Source organism: Azolla caroliniana, unplaced genomic scaffold (assembly GCF_043228905.1).
Source record: "Azolla caroliniana isolate FFs.n. ecotype wild unplaced genomic scaffold, voAzoCaro1.0.p SCAF_1, whole genome shotgun sequence".
NCBI classification, from domain to species: Eukaryota; Viridiplantae; Streptophyta; class Polypodiopsida; order Salviniales; family Salviniaceae; genus Azolla; species Azolla caroliniana.
The window spans coordinates 28181983-28207628 of record NW_028230436.1 but is presented as its reverse complement, the minus strand read 5'-3'; the positions used below and the strand labels follow the sequence as shown (position 1 = coordinate 28207628).

At 40.2% G+C, this 25646-nt stretch overlaps 2 protein-coding genes across 5 annotated transcripts; one reads left to right on the top strand and one right to left on the bottom strand.

The window, feature by feature from the left end:
• The first annotated feature begins 9207 nt into the window (after positions 1–9207).
• On the top strand, positions 9208–16813 carry LOC147869436 (uncharacterized). Its single transcript, XM_087329530.1, has 11 exons — positions 9208–10677; positions 11316–12037; positions 12117–12350; positions 12667–12851; positions 12948–13290; positions 13581–13661; positions 13770–14600; positions 14687–14929; positions 15310–15413; positions 15517–15871; positions 16046–16813. Exons 1-11 carry the CDS (start codon positions 9222–9224, stop codon positions 16448–16450), a joined length of 4959 nt encoding a protein of 1652 aa, XP_087185656.1. The 5' UTR covers positions 9208–9221; the 3' UTR covers positions 16451–16813.
• A 1528-nt stretch (positions 16814–18341) lies between these two features.
• Positions 18342–24807, bottom strand: RHL1 (root hair initiation protein root hairless 1 (RHL1)). Of its 4 annotated transcripts, none has more exons than XM_087329492.1 (16): positions 24380–24807; positions 23080–23243; positions 22850–22960; positions 22678–22764; positions 22383–22594; positions 22136–22284; positions 21838–22055; positions 21691–21745; positions 20013–20056; positions 19874–19942; positions 19766–19805; positions 19554–19630; positions 19435–19477; positions 19259–19323; positions 18972–19010; positions 18342–18875 (listed from the first exon to the last, which is right to left on the bottom strand). In XM_087329492.1, exons 1-16 carry the CDS (start codon positions 24657–24659, stop codon positions 18837–18839), a joined length of 1692 nt encoding a protein of 563 aa, XP_087185618.1. In that variant the 5' UTR covers positions 24660–24807; the 3' UTR covers positions 18342–18836. The 4 variants fall into 4 exon arrangements, 2 of the variants coding, with proteins under 2 accessions (XP_087185618.1, XP_087185627.1); XM_087329501.1 differs by having other exon boundaries at positions 21838–22031; XR_015530702.1 differs by lacking the exons at positions 18342–18875; positions 18972–19010; positions 19259–19323; positions 19435–19477 and having other exon boundaries at positions 19553–19643; positions 19708–19805.
• Between the last annotated feature and the right edge of the window lie 839 nt (positions 24808–25646).

Here is a 25646-nt window from a genome sequence, read left to right as displayed (position 1 = left end):
ACCTGTGGCGCTGGTTCGAGCTTCCTCGCTGCGACCGAGCCCGACCCGGTCGCCCCGTTATCCGCCCACTCTCGCCGTTTGTCGAAACGGCCACAGACCTTCCTGACAGCCGCCCAGTCGGTAGTGAGCCCGTCTTCGGTTTCCAGCAAGAGGCCCACTTGCTCCCGATCCCGCTCATCGACCGACTTGACAAACAGCAAGACCCGGCTCGTGTCCAGGATGGTTCGGTCGAGCGCCGAAAGGCGCGCAAAGTTTTCCTCGAACTCCCGGAGGAGCGCCGACGCGTTTCTTCCCTTCCCCGGGGACTCCACCCATTCCATGAACCTTCGCTTCGAAAGCCGGAGCGCGTCGTCCAGCCCGTATTTCTCTAGGAGCCGACCTTCGAACTCCTCCCAGGTACGGCTCTCCGTCCGCACCTCGAGCACCTCCGCATGGATGCTCGGCATCGCTACTCGGGGAAATCCGGCAAGACGCCTTTCTTCCGGAATGTCCCGCATCAGCATCTCTGCACCGTAGGACGCCAAATACTTCGTGGCATCCTTCCCATCGAACCGGCCGATCGTGCCGACGACCGCCTCAATAGCTCTGTCGAGGGCACCGGTGATCTCGCGCGCGTTTACAATCCGATCCACGGCCGAAGCCATGGCCTCTGCGAGATCCGACCCCCTCATCTTCTGCTCTTCTGCCGCCTCTTTCACGTCGGGTTCACCAAAGATGTCGAGATATTTCGCAAGTGCGTGTGGAGATGAGGCGGGACCGCGGGGGTCTCGAACCAAAGAGCAAGCGAGGGAGGAGGAAGAGAGAGAACCGACTACGCAGGACCGGGGATACACAGGGACACGGCCCTTCAGCACGGAGAACGCGACCAGACACCGACACAGACAGACGCGAACGACTAAATATGTATATTATCAAAATTGCTAACACGACTACAACCCTCGATGGGGCACAGGTTGGTTACAACCGAACAGGCCGGCGAACAGATGCTGATGCCTGTTCGCGTCGACGCACAAACGGGGTAGCAGGTCGGAGGTGCTGCCGGAAGCACTCGGGCGTTCCTCGAAACAGCGCGAGCCTCCTCGGAACCCTGCACAGAAAGCTATGGGGCTCAAGAAGGAAGGAAACAGAGAGAGAAGCGTCCAGAAACGGTCCGACAGCACTTCGTCCTCTCTGCCCGGGAGATCCCTGCAACAGCTCTTTCCTGCTCCTTATATAGGCCGACGAGCAGGCCGTCCTGTCAGCTTTATTCCCTGTCCCTTTTGGACAGGGATCCGCTCCGTTCTTCACGCATCCGCGTAGTTACGCCGCCGACCCGTACAGTTCCTTAACTCGCGCGCGCGACCGAGAAGACTGTTCGCGCGGTGTTTGTCTCCACTTGTGTTAGGGCCCGTTCCTGCCGATTATCCTCCTGATTCGCTTTTATGTACAACTTGGAGCTTGCGCGCGTGAAGAACCGGTTCCCACGCCTAGGTGCGCCGATTCCGCCTATGGACGGTTTTCTTCGCGACAACGGATCGGGCGAAACGGTTCGGTATGACGGTGAGCAACCGAACCGGCAAGTAGTGGAGGCCGGGTGCAATCCGTAACCGGCAGTCCAATCGGAAGCCTAGAATAGGATAGACTACTAGGTATCTATAGTCTCGTAGTAAGTGTCAGATGCTCGTGTGAGCATTGAAGTACATGGTACTTCTGTCAATCCCAAGAGGACTTGTATAAATAGTGCTACTTAGCACAGTGTGTATGTGTAGAGTCTTCATATAATTTTGGAAATTACGTTCTGCTCTCTCTCTCTCTCTCTCTCTCTCTCTCTCTCTGTGTTGTTCTCTATTTTACGCTTCCGCAAACACTTACGTTTACAATGTCCAAGATAAGTAATTCATTTCTTGAAGAACTCACATTTTGAGATCTTCGCATAAAACTGTTTGTCACGCAATGTTTGTAAAACAAAGCGGACATGTTTAACATGTTCTTGTAATGTACGACTATAAACTCAAATATCATCCAAGAAAATAACGACAAATTTTCCAAGTTGTTCTCGGAAAATGTCATTCATTTCTTGTTGAAATGTAGCCGGAGCATTGGTCAAACCAAAAGGCATAACCAGAAACTCATAATGGCCACAGCGCGTACGAAATGCCGTTTTAGGAACATTGTCCTCACTTATACGAATTTGATGGTAGCCAGTATGGAGATCAAGTTTCGTAAAATACCGAGCTCCCTGAAGACGGTCAATTAGATCGTCAGCCCGGGGCAATAGATACGAATTCTTGATCGTCACTTTATTCAAGCGTCGGTAATTAATACACATACGCCATGTGCCCTCTTTCTTTTTAACCAAGAGAATTGGTGCCCCCCATGGAGATTTGCTATAACATATATAACCCATTCGTAAATAGTCCTTGAGTTGCTTAGCTACCTCATCCTCTTCGGATCGACTTAAGCGATAAGGAGGTATACTTATTGGTGCAACACCAGGTACAATTTCTATACGATGGTCCATATTACGTTTAGGAGGTAAGCCATCTGGTAGTTCACTCGTAAAAACATCACGAAAATCATTTAAGATTTCATCAAGTTGTTGTTGTTCAAAATATGTTAATTGAACCGAGACATTATCGATATTGTAAACGTGAATGTCCGGATCAAGTACACAGTAAAATAGAGTAGAACAAGACAACTCGGATATTGATGGACACGAGGAAACAATCGAGAGGGATTGTTTTTTTACACATTGAATAAAATGAGTACAATTGTTCAGTACAAATGTAATTGAATGATGAACCCAATCAATAGATAAAGAAGAGTTTTTATTATAAAACCAGGGATAACCCAGTATTACATCGGTGGTAGAAAGATTCATTACATGGAAGTCTACTTCCTCTATATAAGTATCAATAGAAATTCCTAATGAATAAATCGCTCCGTTGAGTGGAAAGAGCGGTCAGAAGGGCCGGAAACCAATCGGAATAGCCGGACAGTGGCAGTAGCAGCCGGAGCGGCCGGAGGGTCGGACAAGGCCGGGGAAGCAGACAGGCGGCCAAGAGGACAGACCGAACGCACGACCAGAAGACAACGGACAAATGGTTGGGACAATAGCTGAACAACGACCGGAAGTGGCAGCAAATAATCAGCAACGGCGGCGAAAAATTAGCAACGAAGATGGCCGGACCGGATGGGCCAGACAAACGAACGGAGGACCGGGAGATAGGGTCGGACACGGACAACCAGCGACAGCAAAAATCAGCAACCGGACAAACAGCCGGAGCGGCTAGAGAGCAACCAGAACGGCGACACCACGTCGAAAAGCGACAGGAATGGCCGGACAGCCGATGGCCGGAACGGTGATGACGTTGAAACGACGGACCGGACAACCGAATAGTGGCTAGAGGGCTGGAAAGACAATGACGGCCAGTTCTGACAGACGGACCAGACAGAGTCAGAGACACAGATAGACAGCGTTGGACGAGGACTAACCAACAGACGACAGTGACGGACAAACAACGACGACAGATGGTGATGGTGATGGTGATGACAACGGTGACGGTGACGGCGATGGAGCCAGAGATGAAAACAGAAACGAAAACAGAGACAGAGACGGAGATGAACCGAGAAGGCCGTATAGACGCAACGACACACAACAACACACAAGAACAAAGCATGACAGGCACGGACAACGGACATAGCGGTGGTGAAAGAAGGAAGAAGAAACAGAAAACGGAGATGAAGGAAAGAAATAGAGAAAGGGAAGAAGAAATAGAAAACACAGAGGAAGAGACGTTGAAGAAGAAGAAAACAAGAAGTAAGAGAAAAAAAAGAAGGAAACAAGAAAAGAAAAAAAGAGGGAAAAAGAGAATGATAAGGGGCACCTGAAGAAATTTTAAATGTTGAGGGTAGCAGTCTAAAATTTCATAAACCTGGGGGTACTGAATGAAATTTTCAAAACTCGAGGGTATATAATACAAATTTTAAAAATCAAAGGGCACCTACGAAAATTTGAAAACTCATCAACCTAAAAGAAATGGACGCGATCAACACACAACTCACAAAATGAACAAAAGGAACACACATACATACAACATTTTTTGACAACCCAAATGATGTTACCGAAGTTCGTGAACTGATGAAGATTCGCTGACCGACAGAGATGTTCAAGTCAAGCGCTCCGATCGAGGGAGTCGATCGTTGATGTTACCAAAGTTCATAAGTCGACAGAACAAGAATGTTCGTGTCACAGAAGAGTCGCTGACCGACGGAGATGTTCGAGTCAAGCGCTCTGATCGAGGGAGTCGATCGTTGAGAGGACCGATGGAAATTCCAGTCAAAGAAAAATTATGATCAAGGCATGTGGGATCGACGTGCAAGGCACTCTCCCACAGGCGTGCGATATTGTGTTACCGTACGAGATGTATGGGTGATTGATAAATGTGATAAGTGAGGGTGAAAGATGTAATGTGTTGATATGTTTGTGTGATTTTATACAATTATGAGTGTGAATGTAAGTGTGAGTGTGGTAGATACAAAGAGGTGTGAGTGAGTGACTAGGTGTGAATGCCAAGGGGGCTTGCACCCTTGTGGATCTACCCCTTTGTACCTATTTAACCCCTTATGGGAAATGAATGAAAGATGAATGAACATTTCTCTCTTAATCTCTCTCTCTCTCTTTGTCATCTCTCTTCCTCTCTCTCCCCTTAACGTTGAACCCCCTTAGGAGGGGGGTGGAGCCATTCTAGGCACCACCCCCCACCCCTCAATGGTTGTCTTGTTCTTCACGCCCTCTCTCATCATCACACATTCATTATCGATCTACCATCATTGCTAGCCCTATTCCTATCTTTATCATTATCATACCCTAACCATAAAACATATAACACTAGTCTATAAAATGTAACTTAGAACGTAATGGAAAGGGAGTTATTCTTGAGAGCATTTCACAATATCAAGACCAAGAGACCCTAAGGATCCATATGTGATCATGCCACACCTTACGTTATTTGAATATGGTAGTAAACCAAAACACATGTTTGAACTTCCTCCCTCATATGAGAATAACCTCGAATTTTCAAACATTGAAAATTGTGAAAGAAAACTACCTTTCAATTGGCTAAAAAATTATTATATAATCACGATTGTGCTTGTATAGAAAACAAAGGTATCCAACATCCTTCGAACATGTCATAAGCTCCGTATCTTGAGAAATCAATTATTATGTATTTGAAAGTGTCTAAGAATTGACAATCCAAAAGTAATATTCCTCTAAGGACAATGCGCAAAAGACACAATCCAAAAGCAATATTCCTCTTCTTTAGAGCATCTCCAATGTGCAAAAGAAACACTCTCCAAAGTCAATATCTCTCTTCTTTAGAACACCTCTAATGCACAAAAGAAAAACAATCCAAAAGCAATATTCCTCTTCTTTAGAGCATCTCCAATGTGCAAAAGAAACACTCTCCAAAGTCAATATCTCTCTTCTTTAGAACACCTCTAATGCACAAAAGAAAAACAATCCAAAAGCAATATTCCTCTTCTGAAGAGCATATCCAATGAGCAATTCCCCAACCATAACTAACAACCAAACCGTTTAAAAAAATTTGAAACCTGAACCGAACCGAACCGAACCACGAAACCATTAAACCATTAAACCGTAAAAATCGTGGTTTCGTGGTTCGGTTTCGGTTTTCAACATACGTCAAATTTTTAATTTTTAATTTTAAAATTTTTTAAATTTATAATATTTCATTTTTAAAATTTTTTAAGATTGTTCCTAAAATGTGAGAATAACTTTCTAAAAATGAAAATATTGTTTAAAAACAATTTTTAAATTTTTTTATTTAAAAATAAATAAATAACGGTTAAACCGTTTAAACCGCGGTTTCTGGCTGTTAAAACTGAACCGAACCGTTTTAAAAACCCTAAACCTGAACCGAACCGAACCGTTCAAACTGTTAAGCAGAGGTTTTGCGGTTCCGTTGCCGATTGTTAACCATAACCCCCTAAATGGAAACCTTAACTCTAAATGGAAGACAAGAATACCACCCCATATGTAACACACATTGCAACTACATAATGGGTATATTAGACTCGGGAGTAGCGAGCAAGAAATTAGACATAGAGAGGGAGAAAAACAAAAAGAGGGGGAATATAAAACAGTAAAAAGGGGTAAAAAGGGGGAAAGAAAAAAAGAATACATAAGAAGTTCTCTTTTTCACCTTTTTTTTTACATAAACAACATAAATAGCCGGTTCATATTTTTTGAACCGGCTAGATTCCGGTTGGTAGAAAAACTTGGCTGGAATCAATTCCGGTTGTCCCCCACCTTGGCCGGCAAAAGTCCCAACCCAACTGGAACGCTAACACTGTTCTTGGGACTTTGCCCAACACTGCTATGGATGTATATATACCTCATTGTGGGTATTTTTGTATTTGATGATGATGATGATGCTAGTTTAATATAGAGTTAATCATCCCCGATCTTATATTGTTCATAAGTGTAACTTCCTCTCACACACATATCACTTAATCTTCCGCTTAGCTAAATCACATAATTAGGTACTAATTAACCTTGAATTAACTACCTAATTCTTAACAAAAACAAATATGGTGTATCATTGGTGATTTCAACATGCTTGAGAACCCCATTGATAGAATGGGAGGTAGCTCAATCACAATACATGGCCATGAATTAACAATGTGGGAACAATTGGTGTGTTCCTTACAAATGTTAGATGCTTGGCATGATCCTTAGATGGTTCGTACAAACACCTCACTTTTGTTTTGATATCAAATAATTGGAGTGTAAATGGTACTAATTTATCTCGGTTGGATAGATTCTACTCATCTGGCAAATTTCTGTCAGCAACTGGTACAATACATATAATGTCAAGAACTACCTTCTCTAATCATGCTCCAGTTATTTTTTCAGTCTTGACTCAAAACCTTAAAGAATTCTCCAATACGAAGATTATTGAAAATCTGTTAGACAATAGCTTTTCATTACAACTTGGAACCACGCAATGGGTATATTAGACTGCCAATTAACTTGTAAAGCATATATGCCATCCATTCATGCCTATGATTTAATTTGTAACAGACATCTCTTGTTATCACATATGCAATAGAAAGGCTTTGTATATTCCACAAATGATCAATCGACCTTTGGTGAAGAATGAAGGAAATAATCAATAAAAATTCTCAATGTAGAAAATCTTCAACCAAACAAGTTTATAACTTCTAGGAGATCTCAAATCAAATATAGGCCTATCTATAAAATTTGCCATTATCCTTCTTTAATTAGCACCATAGTGTCTTGCACTAAAATCAACCCATTCCTTATCATCTACATGAAAGTGAATTTTAAATGGTTGTTTATCATCTCAACTTAATGACTCGAAGTTCACAAACTTTGCCTCAAAAAGGAATCGGTAAACTATTCCACAATGCATGATCTAACAACCTCTATCAAGAAAGGTGTTATTTAAAAAAAGGGTTTGCGATTGCAGAAGCATTTTAGCTAAGATATGGCAATTAATGAAATCAGAAGCAAGAATTTCAAGTATCAATGCCACGGCCACCAGTGCCGTTGGAGGAGAAGCTTGACGAAACGGAGCACATGTTGTGGAAGTTTAAGATGTTCACCATGTTGGAGTTGTATGACCTCGTGGACACTACACTTCAATAGCGGTGGAATGTTGGGATGGGGGAAAGCTAGAAACCCTGTCTGTCGCTCGAGTCACTTCCTAGCTTTTCACTATATGTGGAATGTTGGGATGGGGAACCAGGTGAGAAGTGATAGATAGGAGGGTCCTCTTGCAGCATGTCTTTTTAACGTTGCGCAAGTCCAAGTGGTATATTATATATGTACATATGGTTAGCGTACATACGTACATACATATACATACATACATACATACATACATGTAGGAGGGAGAGAAGACTCAAGAGAATCCAAGCCAATCAATCCTCCGATGGTCTCGACTCTCGAGTTCGATTCGATTGAAGCAGCCCTTACTTTTTACTTATTCCTATGTTATGTACATATACATACATACATAAAACATTTAAGTAATGAATAAGAGAAAACAAGATAGTACCACATTTATCAATCCATTAATAATAAAGCGTTTAATAGACAGACACAGTATGTATGTTTGACGAATAATTTAAAATAAAAAATGAAACAGTTAGCGGATAAGAAAAACACGATACGTAACTAAAAGTATGGAGTATGGTATGGGCCATATGGTATGTATTATATCATGTATGGTATGTATGTGCGAGGTTCAAGCCATCATTATACATAATTTATTATACATATTAATTATGTATGTATGTATTACATATGTGACCCAAGCCATCAAGTTACGTACATATCATACATACCATACATACAGACATATATAAATATGTATGTATAAATTATAATATAGAGCCTGCATGTCACGTATATTCCCCTTCTTCACGCTGACCCCATCACCATCACCATCACCATCACCATCGCTGCTGCTGCTGCTGCTCTTCTTCTTCTGTTTGTTTGTTTGTTTGTTTGTGGGTGTCTCCTGCAATTAAAATCCTGAGACGTCTGAAGAATGAGTATGAGTGCGTGGAAGAAGAATTCTGCTCCACCATCACCATCACCATCACCATCACGATTACGATTACCATCACCATCACCATCACCATCAGCATTGCAGAGAGGACAAATAAGCCACCTCAACCCAGACGATGGCTATGGCTTCTTACGACTCTTGTCACCCTCAATCCAAACGCCTCCTCGGATCTCTGAACAACTTCCTCCTCCTCCTGCTGACAGCATTAGTAGCAGGAATGATCAGAACAACAACGCCGGGGTCTACTTCCGATTGCCTCCCGTGGATCTACTTCTGGACATGGACATGGACATTAGGAGTAGGAGTAGGAGTAGTAGTAGTAGCTGCCACACGGGCCTCATCACCCTTCGAGTCGGAGACACCCTCCAATTCATGACACATGGCGGCGGCGGCGGCGGCGGAATGATCCCTGGGAAGCCACGAGCTCAGTACACCCGCCTTGTCGCCTGCTCCTCCAGAAGCGCCGCTGATATGTCCGACTACCTTCAACGCCTCCTCTCCCTGTGCCTGAAGCATCCCCAAGATGAAGATGAAAATGAAGATGATGATGATGATGATGATGAAGAAGAAGAAGAAAAAGATCCAATGGCCCCTGCTGCTTCACCTCATCGGAAGGCAATGGTCCTGCGAGAGCTCACTCTGGCACCTGCACCCCTCCGCCTCCTCCTTTCTCACCCATCCAATCACCTCCGCCATACTCTGCAACTGCTCAAGGTCGCCATCTCTATCTTGGAGGAGCCTTGCACGACATCACAGAGCTCTCTGCGTTCCTCTCCCAAAGTGAAGGAATTTGTCTCCATTTTCACTCGGAGCCCCAGTGTCTTCTTGTCTGCCATATGTAATGTACTGTCAGACATTATTGAACCTCCTCATTCCATCCCACCGGCCGAGTTTGGGCACCTGGAGAAGCTCTCCCAGAGCCACCACATCGCAGACAAGAGATCCAAGGTAGAGTCCGCGTGGGGAAAACCTCTCCATTCCCTCATCCAATCCATCAAAGCGTTTGTGCTAGCCACACTCAAAGTGCTTCCCCAAGAGTTGCCGTATCTGTTCGATGTTATCCAAAACCTAGAAACCGCACAATCAGTTATCGGTGGAGATCACAACGCAAACAACTCCAATTTCACTCTGCAGGTTATTGCTGTTTTGGCCGACTCCAAAAGAGCTGAGACGGATGATCCCAGTCTCATCACTTGGAGAAAGTCTCCTTTGGTTCCACTAATGTCCGAGATGGCATCTGTTTTGTCTCGTAACGTGAGGCTACCAGTTGCAAAGCTCATCGGGGGCTACGAGAGAACAGAGGATTACATCGAGACATATTTTCGGCTTCTAAAGGAGGATGCTTTTGCAGCACTAAAGAAAGGTATATCGGATTTTGTCAAAGGTAAGCTAAACAATAGAGATATGGTCGTCTGGTCCGGCGTCTCAGTGATCGGAGTACATTTTGGTAAGACGTTGCCAGGGATAACTTTTGGGCTCTTACTTAACCGGAAGAAAGCAAACAAGACATCTCCTAAAGCTCCCCTCCCTGGAAGCCTCTTGTGTATATGTGTCTCTGGTGGAAGCTTCCTTAACCCTATTTGGGCTACGGCTGAAACATGCGAACAAGACTCCATGAAGCAGATGAACTTGTTCATAGATGTGTTGGATTCCTCTCCGGGTTTTCCTGCCAATGATGAGTCACAAAGCTTGGGATCATGGGCTCGCATCCTACATGCTGAAAGTCTAGTAGTAGCGGAATCTCCAGCTTATTATAGAGCCTATGCGCCAGTGATGAAGTCACTACAAAATTTGGATCCAAAAACAATGCCCTTTCAAGAAGAGCTTGTGCATGCGAAATCACCCGGAAAGCCCCCCGGATACTTAAACAGCTCTACTATCTTGGATTGGGGTTGTTTACATGCTACTCAGTCTGGTGGAAGCAATACCTTTGGCAATTTCTTAGCTGGAGTTGATGAGCTCAAAGTGAAGTCTTTGAGTGGATTTACAACAACTCTAGACCCTACCCAAATTGATGCAATTAATCATGTTCTCGAGAATCGGCTTGCAATGATTCAGGGTCCTCCTGGAACAGGTCAGTTGAGTAATTAACCAGTCAAGTTTGAGTTGTGGACAGCAGTAGTATGCAATCTGTGCTTCCATAATATCCATTCCCAATTTGATACTTCCATGGATTCTGTGCTCCAGTGTCAGCTTGCGGTGATTAAAATGATGTCCAATGATATGTCAAGTTAATAACACATTTTCTTCAGAAGGAGTATGTAAATTACTCCTGAGAGTTTTTAACTCTCATCATATTTAATAACATATCCTTCGAAGAGCGTGCTGTAGACCATATGTTTCGTCCATTTCACTCTGCTATAGACCACGTTCTCTCAAGAATGAGCCACTGATCATTGCAGGTTCTCCCTAAACAGGAATCTTGTATTCTACCTTAACTTCCATCTAGCTAAATGGGGTAACATGAACCCTATTCTCCACTGATACTACATTTAGTTGGAGAGTAGTATGCAGAGTAGTCCATATTGACGCTATAGGTTCAAACCACCCCATCAATGTTTGCTATGGGTACCTCATAACGTATGTGTCTTATCCTGCATGCTGGTTAGAAAGCTGTAAACAAACTATTTTATTGTGGTAGCACATTTCCAGTTCAAACGATCTGAACAAGGATGTTTCTGATTCCTCTCACAATGAATTCCTTTTGAGCAGGAAAATCATTTCTCTCAGTAAAAATCATTCAGCTCCTTCTTTCTGCCAACACACGTCAAAATAAACCGATATTGATAATGACATACAAGAACTTAGCTTTGGATGCATTGTTAGAATCGTGTATACAGTTTTGTGGCGACCCTGGTGAGCTTGTGCGGGTTGGGGGAGGGAGTAAAAGTTGTATAATGGCTGGCTTCAAGCTAAACCGGTTCTCATCTGATGAAAAATTGAATTGCGACATGTTGCAAGATCTGGAAAGTCAATGTGGAGAAGCTCTGATCCAATTGTACAAATGTCAAAGTCTTAGTATGGAGACCATAATCTCAAACCCATCGTTTCGAGGGTTTCTGCATAAACTTGTATTCGCAAATGGAGGAAATGTTGGTGAGATGGAGATAACTGTAGACACAGATAAAAGGACGAAAGAATTCTCAAAGCGTCTTAAAGAATGGATGCCACGGCAGAGTGTGTTTCGTGCTGTTCAAGCTTGCTTATCATCCATTCAGACAACCCCTTTTTCAAAAGCTGCAGCAGTATTGGAAATGTCCATGGAGAAGGAAAGGGAAACCTCAGGAAATGATGAAAATGACGAAGATCCTGAGGATTTTGTTGATGAAGTCTACCAAAAAGAGTCAGGAAAGCGTCAGGATTTTCTTAACAATATGTGGAGTTTCCAAGACCCTCACAAGAAAGAAACCATGCAAGGGTTTTCACTGATTAATGTATGTACATACTCAAGTAGCGTATCCAAAACAGTCTTTGTGATGATAAACATGCTGAAGTTCTGTCTTTTTACTGTAGTTTGATGCAACTGGGTATACTTGGCTTCTTGAGGCAGACCCATGGAAGCTCTCAGAAGAACAGCGATGTATGCTGATGCTCGTGATAATGAGAAGAGACCTTGAAGAGAATGTCAAAAAGTTAGCAAGCTTAAAAGCAGAGTATGATCAGATGTGCATTGAGAATACAGAAATCAACAAGCGAAAAAAAGTTGCCATTTTGAAAAACGCAAAGATCATTGGAATGACCACAACTGTAAGTTAACTCAGGGTAGATGAAGTAGCTATATTTTGTATATATAAGCGTATCCAGATTATATAAATTTGTATTGGTTACGAGCGGTATGAACCTGATTGCATTGGTTGTAATGAATGTATAGTATATTTTATCTTAGACTATAGAGATGAGGCATGAAAACCATTGACTGGAATTGGAGATTAGAGCTGTAACTTCAGTTTTTTCCCATCTGTTTGTTATTTCTGATGCTTTAAGCCCATAGCTGTTTTCTGGTGGTTTTCTTTCTGGAATCTGACAATGAAACAGTGAAAGCTGATGGTGGAAATAATCACAGGGTGCCGCAATTCACGAAGATATTCTAGCGGCTGTTACTCCATCGATTATACTAGTTGAGGAATCTGGAGAAATTCTAGAGCCTCAAATAATGGGAGTCCTTTATCCAAATGTCGAGCATCTTATACTTGTTGGGGATCATAAACAACTCCGGCCATCGGTCAACTGTTATGCTCTTGCGAAAAAGTTATTCCGTAACCTTTTATCAACCATAAACATTGAGCACAGTTTTTTGTTTCTTTTCACGCAATTCTTATGCATGTATGTGCACTAAACTTTCAGCCATAATCTTGGGATTTCGATGCTGGAGAGACTTGTGGTAAACAATTTGCCATACCAAGCATTGAGTCTTCAATCTCGGATGAGAGAGGAATTTCTGGGCATGGTCTTGCCAATGTATCCAAACCTCAAGTCCAATGTAAAGGCGGTAAATGGCCAAAGAAATCAACCAGCAGGATGCATGAATTCTGCAATGTACTTCTGGGATCATGCGCGTGTAGAAAAACAAGGACGCAGTCCTGCCAACGAGCATGAAGCACACATGGTTGTTGCATTGTCAAAATGGTTATTATCAGAAGGAATCAGGCACGAGGAGATTTCTGTAATTTGTGCATATAATGGACAGGTATTCATACATCTCCTTTCTCCATGCATACAATGGACAGGTATAGGAGTGTCCCCATGTATTGTAGTGATTTGTTTCCGTTGTGGTGTTTAGTAAACAAAGAGTTATCAAGCTTCCTGTATACTTCTATAGGATTAGTTCATGGCATTCTTTTCCATTCAATCTCACAGTTAAGGATGAGAAATGCTGATACGTGAGTTGGTTTATCGTTATGAAATGCACCGGGCATAGAGTAAAGAATACCATCAAGGTTTTCTTGGATCCTTACGTTCTTTTACTTCTTCATCTAGGTCACTCTTCTGAGAAGAATGTTGCCTGCGCTTGGTAAGGGAGAGTCAGCTATCAATGTACAAACCATTGATTGTTTTCAGGTATTATTGAGTGAAATTACTAACCATCATGGCCCATGATATGAGGAACCCTTTTGGATAGAAATATGAGAAGATGAAGGGCTCTTATTCAGTGTAGTATCTTTGTAGGGATCAGAAAATCGCATTATCATTGTATCAACGGTCCGATCTAATGCAAACGGTGATATTGGCTATCTGAAAGAAGCCAATAGACTATGTGTTGCAGTATCTAGAGCTAGAAGTGGTTTCTATATATGTGGGAATGCAAAGACATTGTCCCATGGGTCACAAGACTGGAGAAAACTTATTGATGAATGTTTCCGGAAACAAAACTTGCTGGGAGAAACAATATTTCTAACTTGTCCCCGACATCCTGATGATCCCTTAATTCAATTGCACCATAATGATGCACATACGTTTTCAACTACTGCGGTATGCAAAAGACCATGTAATTCTGAATTAGCATGCCTCCATTATTGCAAAGCCCTATGTCACGGTAGAGCCCACCCTCCTTGTAAAGAGATTGTACGCTTTACTTTTAAGAGATGCCAGCATTCTACAACCAAGATCTGCTCAGTAGCAGATGACAGCATGAGGTGTGATGAGATGGTATGGCTAACACTTGAAGGATGCGGTCATTCAATCAATTGCAAATGTTGGGAAGAAACAGAGAATAAATCAAGCGTTCTCGTATGCAAATACCCATGTAGCAAGACATTGGCATGTGGTCATCCTTGTACTTTACCGTGTGGCATGGAATGTATTTCCAAGGTTTGCCAGAAATGTGATGATATAAAAAAAATTCTAGAAATGAAAGAGAAAGAGCTTCAAAGGAAAAAACTAGAAGAGAAGATGAAAACCATTGACATTGAGATACAAAACCTTGGAAAGGAGAATGCTGATGGCCCATTCTTTAAAGAACTCTTACCTGAAGGTGAAACCGCAGCTGAGTACTGCATGGTCAGTCAGACGTCTTCTTCCCTTCAAATTTTAAAATAATAAATTACATGGCAGTCTAATGCTTGTTTAGATTTGTGAAATGGCAGGTCAAAGACCGAACAGAAAAATTCATTCAACCAGATCATAAAACTCTTCCCATCGTAAGGAGAGTAGAGAAAGTTACAAATATAAAACTGGAATTGGCATTCCTCAAAGCACAGAAAGAGCTGATAGATCCAACAGCACCAACACAGCTCCTCTTCCACGGAACCAGCGATGAGGGGGTTAAGGGCATCACTCATAATGGATTTCGACTGCCCCCTGCCGAAGCAAATAACATGTTCGGCCAGGTAAGATCCGAGGTTCAAATGAATGACTTGGACATTCAGTGTCTGCCTCTTATTTTTAAAGCTGCTTAACGCATAATGAGGTTTGTATTCTCTTTCTTTCTTGACCTCTATTTGTTAACTCAAAGTCTGAAGATATGGCCTATTGGAATCTCAGCAAGATAAAGGCATGTGTTCGAGGATCATCAAAATGATTTGAACCATATGTAACAAAGTTATTTGATAAATGTTGGGAGATTTTTAGATGAATCTAGCATCTGCATCTATTTTCATATCAACTAGCTGTATAAAACTCGTGGTAAAAACTATAATGTAATAGCTGAGCCTGATTAGAAAGACCAGAAACTTAGATAATTAAACCTGCAGATTCACTCTTCCTGCAGGGGTGTTACTTCGCGACAGACTCATCCAAGAGTGCACAAAGCTTATATACAAAGGGTTCGAATAAGCTCTTGCTGTGTGAAGTATTGCTTGGCACACCCTGGAGGTAAACAAAGTGAACATATCTGAACATAGTGAAATACATAGCTCAAAAAACTGTCATGTGAAGAGAACTCTCATTTCCATTGAAACATTTATTGTCTCTGCAGCTTAAAGACAGCTAAGCAAGATCTTAATCTTGCAACAGTGAGGAAACAAGGATACGATTCGGTCTTCTCCATGAGAAACAGCAGAGGCACTCAAGGAACCCAGTATGATGAGTATATTGTCTATGATCGAAGACAAGCTATACCAAGATACATTGTGCACTATGACAACTTGAAATGTGGTGATCTCGAAGTACAGACATTGGGGCTTAGTGAATCTAATGTAGACTTCGAAAGGCGAATGCTAAATGCATCTTCATCCTCGGGGTTTAGTGGCTTCACTGCTGATGAGGTGCATTACCGATTTGCTGAATCACAATTTCTCAGAATGTGCAGTCTCCATGGAGGAAAGAATATGGTAATGTGGAATCAGTTTAAAATGGCGTAAAAATTAACCCTTTGCAGTTCAAAAACTTAACCCTGCTGCTGCAAACATAGGAGTATTCTAGTACGTTTTTTCTGAAAATTTGGGAGTAGATAATATTTTGTGTGTTTTTTTCTGGGTGCATGTAATTGTCCCTGTCTAACTCAGATCAAGGAGGTGGAGTACACAAGGTCTTCTATTCTCGAACAAAAGTACGAGGCGAGGAAGAAAGAGATTGGTCAAAGCGGCGCGGAAGTAACTGAGAGGCTTTTGTTTCATGGGACTAGCAAGGAGGCCATAGACAAGATTATAAGAGAAGGGTTCAAAGTGGGCGGTGAAGAAGTGACAATGAAAACCGGATGCGTTTATGGGAAGGGCGTGTATGTGGCTGCGAATCCAGAGACAGCCATGCAGTATGCTAAGACAAGTGGGATGATGCTTTTGTCTCGTGCTGTATGTGGATCAAAGGATGTTCATCACAATTTTGGTGCAACCAAGGACATTTTCGTCCTCAGGAAAGGGGACCAGCTTCTTCCCTGCTACATTGTGCATTTCAACGAGGTTCTTGTATGAAATCATGGAAACTACAAACGTATATGTACATATGTACATATCTCTCACTTCCCCGGATATATTGCATCTCTTTTTGGCTTGGTCTGCAGTTAAGAGGCTCCTTATTGTGTAAAAAATAACATAGATTAGGCAGCACGTCATTATAGGAGATTGGATAAATTTTGAGCTTATTGTAGCTTGATCCACCTCATCTAATTTAAATCGCACACATGGCCACCACTTTCCACGTGATCTACGTACCATATATGTAATATACTGATAACTGTAGCATCTGGTCAAAGTTGCTTGTAATTAATATTAATTTTGCTAGGTGATTAAATTTGCCTTTGATCTAATTAGAACTATAATCAATGCTTCTCATTCTCGAAACTAGTTCATTTTGCACGTTCTCTTATTAGTATAATTGTTATATTAAATTAGCCTCTAGTTTGACTACCTAAGATTCAAGAATATCCTAATTATTGTACTCTATCGGTATGTTTGTTAATTTTTTTTGTATGTAATTATTAGGAGCTTCTGAAGACCTTAACATATTTTTTGGTGGTTCTGTAAATCCATAAATGTTGATTCATAATTTATATTTTACAAAACTTGTATCAATCGTTTGTAATGTGGAAAACCTTCTCGTGTTGGCTTTCATAAGGCAATTGTTCAATCCTTGTGTGTCAACATCTGATTTTGTGCATGGTATTGCTGAGGAAAGATGGATGCACACTCACACCCTTTCATATTTGTGTGTGTGTTTTCAGATCGAATGGTTTCATTGTGTAGGCAACATGATAGCAGTTCAAGTTGGATAGTTAGATATGAGATGTGTAGACCGATAATGATCCGTGAGATGATCCATGAGGACATCTTAGATCTACTCGTCCACTGTGTTAGTATCTTTGGGGGTTTATCATATAACTGGAGCAAGAGAAATAAATACATAACGACAACATCATGTATGCCAATTCCACTTTGCAACATGGTCCACACGTTCGTACTTAGAATCTCCATCTGGCCAAAGGTCTATTGTACTCCACTTGCACTCTGAAGCTTGTCCAAGAGAGCACACGTTAAGCAATAAAATCAAGCACAACCTTCCATCAAAAGAAGTGGTTCAACGTTGTATATTTATTCTTTGTATATCCCCAAGGCTTCACAGATTACTTGCTGAAGATAAAAAACTTTTTGTGAATTGTAATTAAGATGGTATAATCTTGTTTGATGCCATAATCCCAGTCATCGGTCGTATATCTCATGGTTTTGGGTCTCCCGTACACTATAATTTGCTTAAGATACTCCTAGTCATGTGTTTATTACACCGTTGTCAATCTACCATGGTTTTATACATGCATCCTCATTTCATGCAATATGAGAGCTTGTTTGGTTTTACATACATAACTATATTTAGATTTCACTCATATTTCAATTTGAAATCAGGGTTTGAACTCTAATCTCAAGTCAAAATGAGGGCATGTTCATAATTCTCATTTTCTGTATACACAACTCTAATATACAATTGCAAATTTTTTAATTTCCTTTCTATACGGCCTGTTCCTTTGGCTTGCAAGCTTGAAAACGCCACCTTTGCTTAGACCTTATACCTACATAAGTGGAAATGTGTCCTTCAAAATGCTAAGGTATTTTCCCTCAAATTTATGTCTACATCTGTAATAATGTCAATCACGAAACTCAAATACCATAATGAGAACTCAAATACTATCAACTACCACATAAGTTATAACTACAACTTGCCGTAAAAATTGTTAGATAGCACAACATAAAAACATGTGATGAGCCTATAAATTCTATCCCCAGTTGGGAAGGCGTATGCCATACTCAAAGTGTGGTTGCTGATCTTAACAAGTTACTGTGGAAACGTACACTGATTGCAAAGAAAGGAGAGTTTTAATGAAAACAAACAAGAAATGGCAGCGCCCACTTCATACAATACATTTTGAACTTTTATGATGAGAAATACAAACAAATAAAGTCCAGGTAAGTGGACTATTGCCTTTTCCAGACAATAAGTTTCAATTTCTATATAAATGTTTATTATGATCCGGCATTGATAAGATTATAACATCTTTGTATGTATCTTTGTAGATGTAACTTCAACCCCACTATTGGCAAGTCCACTCTGGATTAGGGAAATGCTCCTCACCCTGGGATTCAATTTTGTTTCACTTATAAGTTCCTCTGTAAAAAAATTGTCAAGTCTTCTATATCAGCATTCATCTACACTTAGTTACTCCTCCATGGTTGGGGGTCATTATCTGTGGTATTTTGTATGCCGTTCTAGAGGATAACAATGCAAATATAATCAGTAGGATCGCTAAGGCTTTACAATGAACACCATCCTGAACCCTTGACCCAAACAAAAGCATTATTTAGGATCCTCTCAGCTAGCCCAGTCTTCATCACTATCATCACTTGGCTCCTGTTATTAGTCATAATGTCCCATCATATTAGCAATCCAGAATTAATTTTCAGGTGCAATATTCAAGCATACATATCACATCATATGAGCACTCACATCAGTAGAATCAGAAAGTTCCACTGCAGAATTTCCAGCCTACACAAGCAGCATTTTAGATAGATAAGCGAGCATCTTTGTAATACGCCAGCGTCATGGTTAGATAATGCATTTTTCTCCATGTATTAATCACAGGTTAGTTATACTGAAATTTATTTCAACATGTGCTGGTGCTGATTGCCAATCATGTTAAGATAAATCCAAGTTTCAGCAGACAAGGGATATAAATATTATCATACCACCTTGTAGAGTAACACTAATAAAAGTCCTTAAAAAATCAGTCATACCATTTTCAATCGCTTTGTGGCAGATCTTGATACAGAAGACCTTTTATTTCCCTTATTATAGGATCCTGCATGGCATGCATAGTTATACAAGAATTCATCTTTCTTGTCTAAATTATGAAATACCAGGTCAATATGCTGAAATAAAAACTATATGCAGTAGTTAATGAATGGCTTACCCTTCATCACTTTCTCCTCCTTTTTAGGCTTGACAGTTTCTTCCTACACAACACTTACTTCCTGAAGGTTTTGCTTCGCAATGTAGACATGAATTGAAACTCTTACATCAAAACTATACCTTCAAAATCTTGGAGTTTGAGGTAGGCGTTTTAGTAGATATTGTCATATCACACATGTTGTCGCTTGACGCAATCCCTATAGTGAAGAACTATCATCCATCAGCTTACATCGCTACTGCACATCTATTGTGCTTTCCACTTTTATCCATATACCTTTTGTTAATAATCAATGAGAAATGGTGTCACATTCTCAGAAAGAAATATCACAGACCTTTATTCACTCCGACAGTGCCTTGATTCTTCGCCCGCTTCTGTGAATTTGATGAAGTTGTTATTGACATGTTGGTGGTACAAAAGCACAAGATGAAGAGAAATTTACCCTTCCTTTTGAAGCATCCTTCACTGAACCTTCAGAAAACGAGTCTTCAGTATCCTCCTCTTTTGAGTTCTACAAAGAAATTTACTAAGTTACTCTTATTTCAACTCCCAACAATGTCATACTTTTAGTGTTCAAATACCTTTCTAGACCTTCCCCTCTTAGCACTGCCTTTATGCACAGCCACTGTAAGCCAAAACATAAAAAAATTCCTTGTCATTTTTAAGCAATCAAATTTACCTCCATAAAGAGTGTTAATATGCCCTCAAGGAATTGATTTAGTATACAGGTACTCTCCTACAAAGCAACTTTCCAATCAAGAAAACCTTCAAACTAACTGCAATTTATATGCAACTTGCTACAACCTTACAACATATACGGCGTTTAATTTTACCTGTAGTGTGTGATATAAGAGAGCATATTCATTTATTAAGCATAAGATCAGTTCACCATGCAACACACGCACAATCTTGTCTTCTTATAACAGATTCTATGTTATAAAATTGCAACACCTACATTGCAGATTTAACGATCACATTCATCAAAAGTTTTTAGGTTTCTAGAACCTTCCCTGTTAGCTTCGAAATAGAAAGTACCCTAACTGAATTGTTCTCTGAGACAAAGAAACTGACGCAATGCCCATCATGTGGAGTCTGGATTATCCAACCTTCAAAAATAACTACATCTCACCTTACCAGCTCATCTAACTAATATAGAGGTCAATATTTTGCTCAAGGGTTGACTAGTTCTGATTGTGCTCGTATCTGACAAAAACGAAATAATCTAATCAACCTGCTTTAATTATCCCACTCTTCCTCTTGCTAATTATTTTTAGAAAACCCAAAAATTCAAGTGTGTCCAAGTGCATAGCTATCAGAACAAAAGGAGAAACTCTGAGAGAGAGAGAGACATACAGAAAGAGAATCAGATTTAGTTATACATTCAGTAATTAGTACAGTTACTATATGCAAAAAATAGAACACTTCTAAGGGCATGTTTCATCTGTACAGTATTCTAGAGTATCTTCCAAACGTAGTACTCAAATTTTTGTTCAATCTCGGATTGCAGATCACGTGTGGAGCTTTGTATCATCCACCTGGGGCGCCCAATAACAGGAATTACTTTCTCTCAATGCTAATAGCTCATTATATTCTGTGCTACCAGTTGTTTTTTCCTTTTGTTACAAACTGGGTTTTATAGTATAATTGCCGCATATGCACTGTGTTTCTCCTTTATGTTCACCCTGGTATTGTGAATCATATCAGTAATATTCTCCTGTTTCTTGTCTCGATATGGTTAAGTGCCTTTGTAGGCTCAATAAAGAAATATAAATAGTAAATAAATAAATGTTGAAACCAGAAATATTCATATTGTAAGTGAATGCAACGTATGTAGACAAGAATTTACAGAACAACATTTCATTGCAAGAGAATGCAAAGAGACACTAGATCCATGCTATGGCATCTTTGTCATCAGTGTCCAACAGTTGGTCAATATTATACGTACATGGTGCTGCAATACGTTCTTATTAATTCTTCAAACAGTAATAAGTTGGCCCGGTCAAAAGAAGACTTGCGATAAGTAAGAGAAATGCCTTTCAAAGCCATGTATGCAGTTATGAATAATATTTACAATAATTATCAAATAATTCAACTGTCAACCTAGCTAGCATACATGGCTAAATTAATAATCAAATAATTCAATTAATGGACTAGCTAGTTTATAATATTCCCCCTTGTTTTATTTCCATTAGAATGTACATTCTATAAAAATCCTATGAACCAAGAGAGAAAATGCATCCACAATCAAACAAATCATACCTTTAGAAGTTGTCTTTGGGGTCAATACGTCAACCATCGTAGCCAGGCCTTCATCCTGGAAAATGAGATATTGACTTCTATACCAGCAATAGTACCCAAACAGAAATATTCAATCTGTTGAAATGGACCAATCAGTTATTATGGTACCTTAGCAACGAGCTTTTTCTGAAAAGCATCTAGACGAGTCTGTTTCAATACTGTTGACTTGTTGATTGATCCCTTGACAGACTTTTTCACTGAAGTTTGTATTTTTTTACTCATAGTTTGCACATCAGAATGAACACTATTCTCAGTCATTTGAATTCCTATTTTTTCTTCAGCAGGTTTATCATCCTCAGCATCTAGTACAATCATAGTTTTAGCACCTAGGTATTTAAGTTGAAGTTAATATATTAGTAGTATACATAATATTTGAATTTGAAGAATATACATTTGATTTTGTTACCTGAATGTACACCGACATTAATGCCTACGTCAGTACACATATCATTGGATGTTTCGAGCATCTCTTTTCCCCTGCTCTTTAAAACCTGTTCAGATTCTTTGGTGTCACTGCTACTAGTATCACTTCCAGTATCAGATGACTCTGCATACCTGAAACAAATAAAGTATGGGTTAGCACTTATTCTAAAATTGACTGTCATACAAGACATATTTCAGGTTTTGGATATCCATGAAAGGAGAATTCATACTTCAATTGCTTTCCTGCTGTACGAGCAGATTGTCGCATAGAAGGTTGGTTTACTGCCCCAATCTCAGTATCATTAGCATTAACTTCATCTCCTGAGACATCAGCTTGCGTCTGCAGAATAGGTTGAATTGCATTCTCATTCTGAACTTTAGATTTGTTAGAGTCACTTGCTTGGCCAGCACCTGATGTGAAATCAAATTCAGTATGCTTAACCTGCATGCAAATTATAGCATTTTTAGCACACAGAAACTAGGACAACTACTATGAAGAATGATATCAAAGAAATTCACCATTACCTCTTCTACACTCTTTGGCAAGGGGAGGCGAGCTTCCTCTGGATTTTGCTCTTTGGTACCAATCCACCATGCAACTGAAAAGACAACCTGATGAATAGTGAATGAGAATTTAGGTTAACATTATGCAAAAGCAAACGACTACATATTAAAACAAAACAAAAAAAACCCTTACAATAGATTCAAAGGAATCCTCACAGAGAACACTTCCAGATCCTCGTTGGAAGTGTAAAGTTAGATACTTATTCTTAGGGTAAACAATCGTTCCAAATAGTTTGAGTCGCCCCTAAATATAAATAACATTCAACAATACATCTTATCAAGCATAGAAAAATAAAGAAAGACCATTGGAAGCAAGAAACAGCGATCTTCAATTGTAGGTTACAGATTCCATGGAAAACTAACCTCGGGAAATTCTACATACAACACAGGATTCTTTGAATCCAAATTTGACAGATCTCCAAGCTTCCCGCAAGCTACAGGTGCCATAAGTCCAGGAAATGAAAATAAATACTTGCTCTTCCTGGTAGTTTTCTTCACAATATCCCTCCCATCCGACTTTAAAATAGCTATAAATAGGTCAAGAAGGAAGACTATTAAACATATCATACATCAAACCATTTGCAGGAAATGTAGATCTCTCCTTTTAAGTTTACAGCTTTATTGATATAATTGAGTAAGTAGAACTGTGAGCATCACATCTAGAATTAAGCATATCCATTCAGCATAAATCTAGAATTGTGAAGTTTCATCCAAAATTCTTAACTGGAGACATTCTGTAAGGCCATTGTTTCTTCCTCTCGTCTTGGAGGAAGCAATCTAGATCCACCAATTAGATGATTTGCCAGCAAAGGATTTCTGTTTGGTTGATAGCTTTAGAATCACTATTGGTAAAACATTACATACAGAACTGAGTATATGCATTCTGCATAAGGATCTCAAATATAGTATTTGTAGAAGTTTCATACAAACTTCTTTTCTCTGGCTACACTTATAATGCGATTTTTCTCCCTTTCAAATACCAACCAGGAGAAAAAAACTTAAACTTGGAAGAATGTTAAGCACAATCTCTCCCTTTCAATTTTCAAATATGCAAACTAAAATAACTGTTCAATATATCAAAAGTCCTGAGAGAAGATGAACGCTTATTTTGGAAGAGTACCACGAAGAATGGTGAGTCTCTCTTCACATTTCAAGTAAGAAAACTAAGGTCATTGTGCAATATACTGCGTTCCTATATGGAGTAGAACCCTTGCTTTTCCATTCCAATTGAGCAAACTAGAATCAGTGTGCAATTTCACGAATTGATAAGAGGAGGAGGAAGAGAAGAAGAAGAAGAAGAAGAAGTTGTACTTGAAGGATGAAAGGATGATGGATTTGCCCTTCAATTCAAACCAGAATCATCGTACAATGTATCAAATTCCAATTAGAAGAACATGACGCAAAGTTTGATTGCTTTCTATTTCAATTACACGATGGATGATGATTCTTATTTTTAATTTCAAATAAGAAAACCAAAATTCACTACGCAGTATATGAAATCACAAAGTGACAGTGAGGAGGTATAAGAACATCTTGCTTCTGAAAGGGTGCAAACAGTGATGAATCCCCCTCTTAATTTCAAAGTAATAAGCCCAGAGATCATCGCGCAATACATCAATTTACAAATAGCAAAAGAAAAAGGGAAGAAGGAGGAGGAGTTTACTTTTTGAAGGAAATAAAGGATGCTGAGCATGAGATCTTGTCTTGGAAAGTAGACGATTAGCGAACGAAAGTCCTCGCAAGCGTTTGCTTTCTAATTCATCTGTATTATCTTCCCCGGAAGCTGGGGCTTCTTTCTCTTTCTTCTTGGTTGAGGAGGGGGGAGCTCCGGCGCGGACCATAGCACGATGAGAAAAGAAGAAGAAGAAGAAGAAAAAGAAGGGAGGAGAAGAAACGAGAGAGTAACAGCAGCACGACGGAGTTTCTGAGAAGCCCAGAGGCATCCAAAGGAATTGGAACTGAGAATAGGAGAGCAAAAAACACACTCTTCACTGTGTCTGTGTCTGTGTGTGTGTGTGTGTGTGTGTGTGTGTGTGTGTGTGTGTGTGTGTGTGTGTGTGTGTGTGTGTGTGTGTGTGTGAGAGAGAGAGAGAGAGTTGCGTGTTGGGTTGGGCGGGAGAGAGGAAATTGTGGGCCTCTCTAAAATACATATAATTAATGTAAATCAAATGCTTCTTTTGATTCCGCTCTCTCTGCTCTATTTCTTTCCCTTATTTATCGTAATTTATAATATGGCCCTAATGGTGAGTTTATATATGTACTAGTAGCACTACGTCCCACGTTCGAAACCCAATTACCTCGTCCCTCCATACATGTATCATGTATGTATATCCTAGATGCCACCATACATGTATGTATATCTTAGATGCCATTGCCCTCTGATAGTAACACAATAGATGATGATGTGGTTGTCGTAGTTTGTTCCCGTATATAGTATAGAAGGGAACTTGGCTTTTTTGTAACTCGGTTGGACATGTCCATTTCACCAGGTGATCGAGAGTGCAAACAGTGTGAATGAGCCAACGACCGCAACACTTCCATGTCATGATATATATATATATGCTCTATGCCCATGAAAGATTGTGCTTTTTGACCAATTGAACTACGATCCCATCATTGTGGACATGTGACCTATGAGAGTAGTGCTCTCATCAATTAAACTATTACTTCGTCACAGTCTATGCTTCGACCATGTCACGTGATCCATTTCAACTCAAGAACTTGTTTGAGGCAAATCATGCACACACAATATATATACATACATATATATATATATATATAGAGAGAGAGAGAGAGAGAGAGCGAGAGATGTTATGTTTAGTCTCTTTAACAGCTACTTCTAAGGCTAAAGAAGAACGGAAAATACTTAACTTTGATCATGGACGGTGGTAGATCTCAAAACGTTCTGGCATTCTAACTTGCCACTCGTA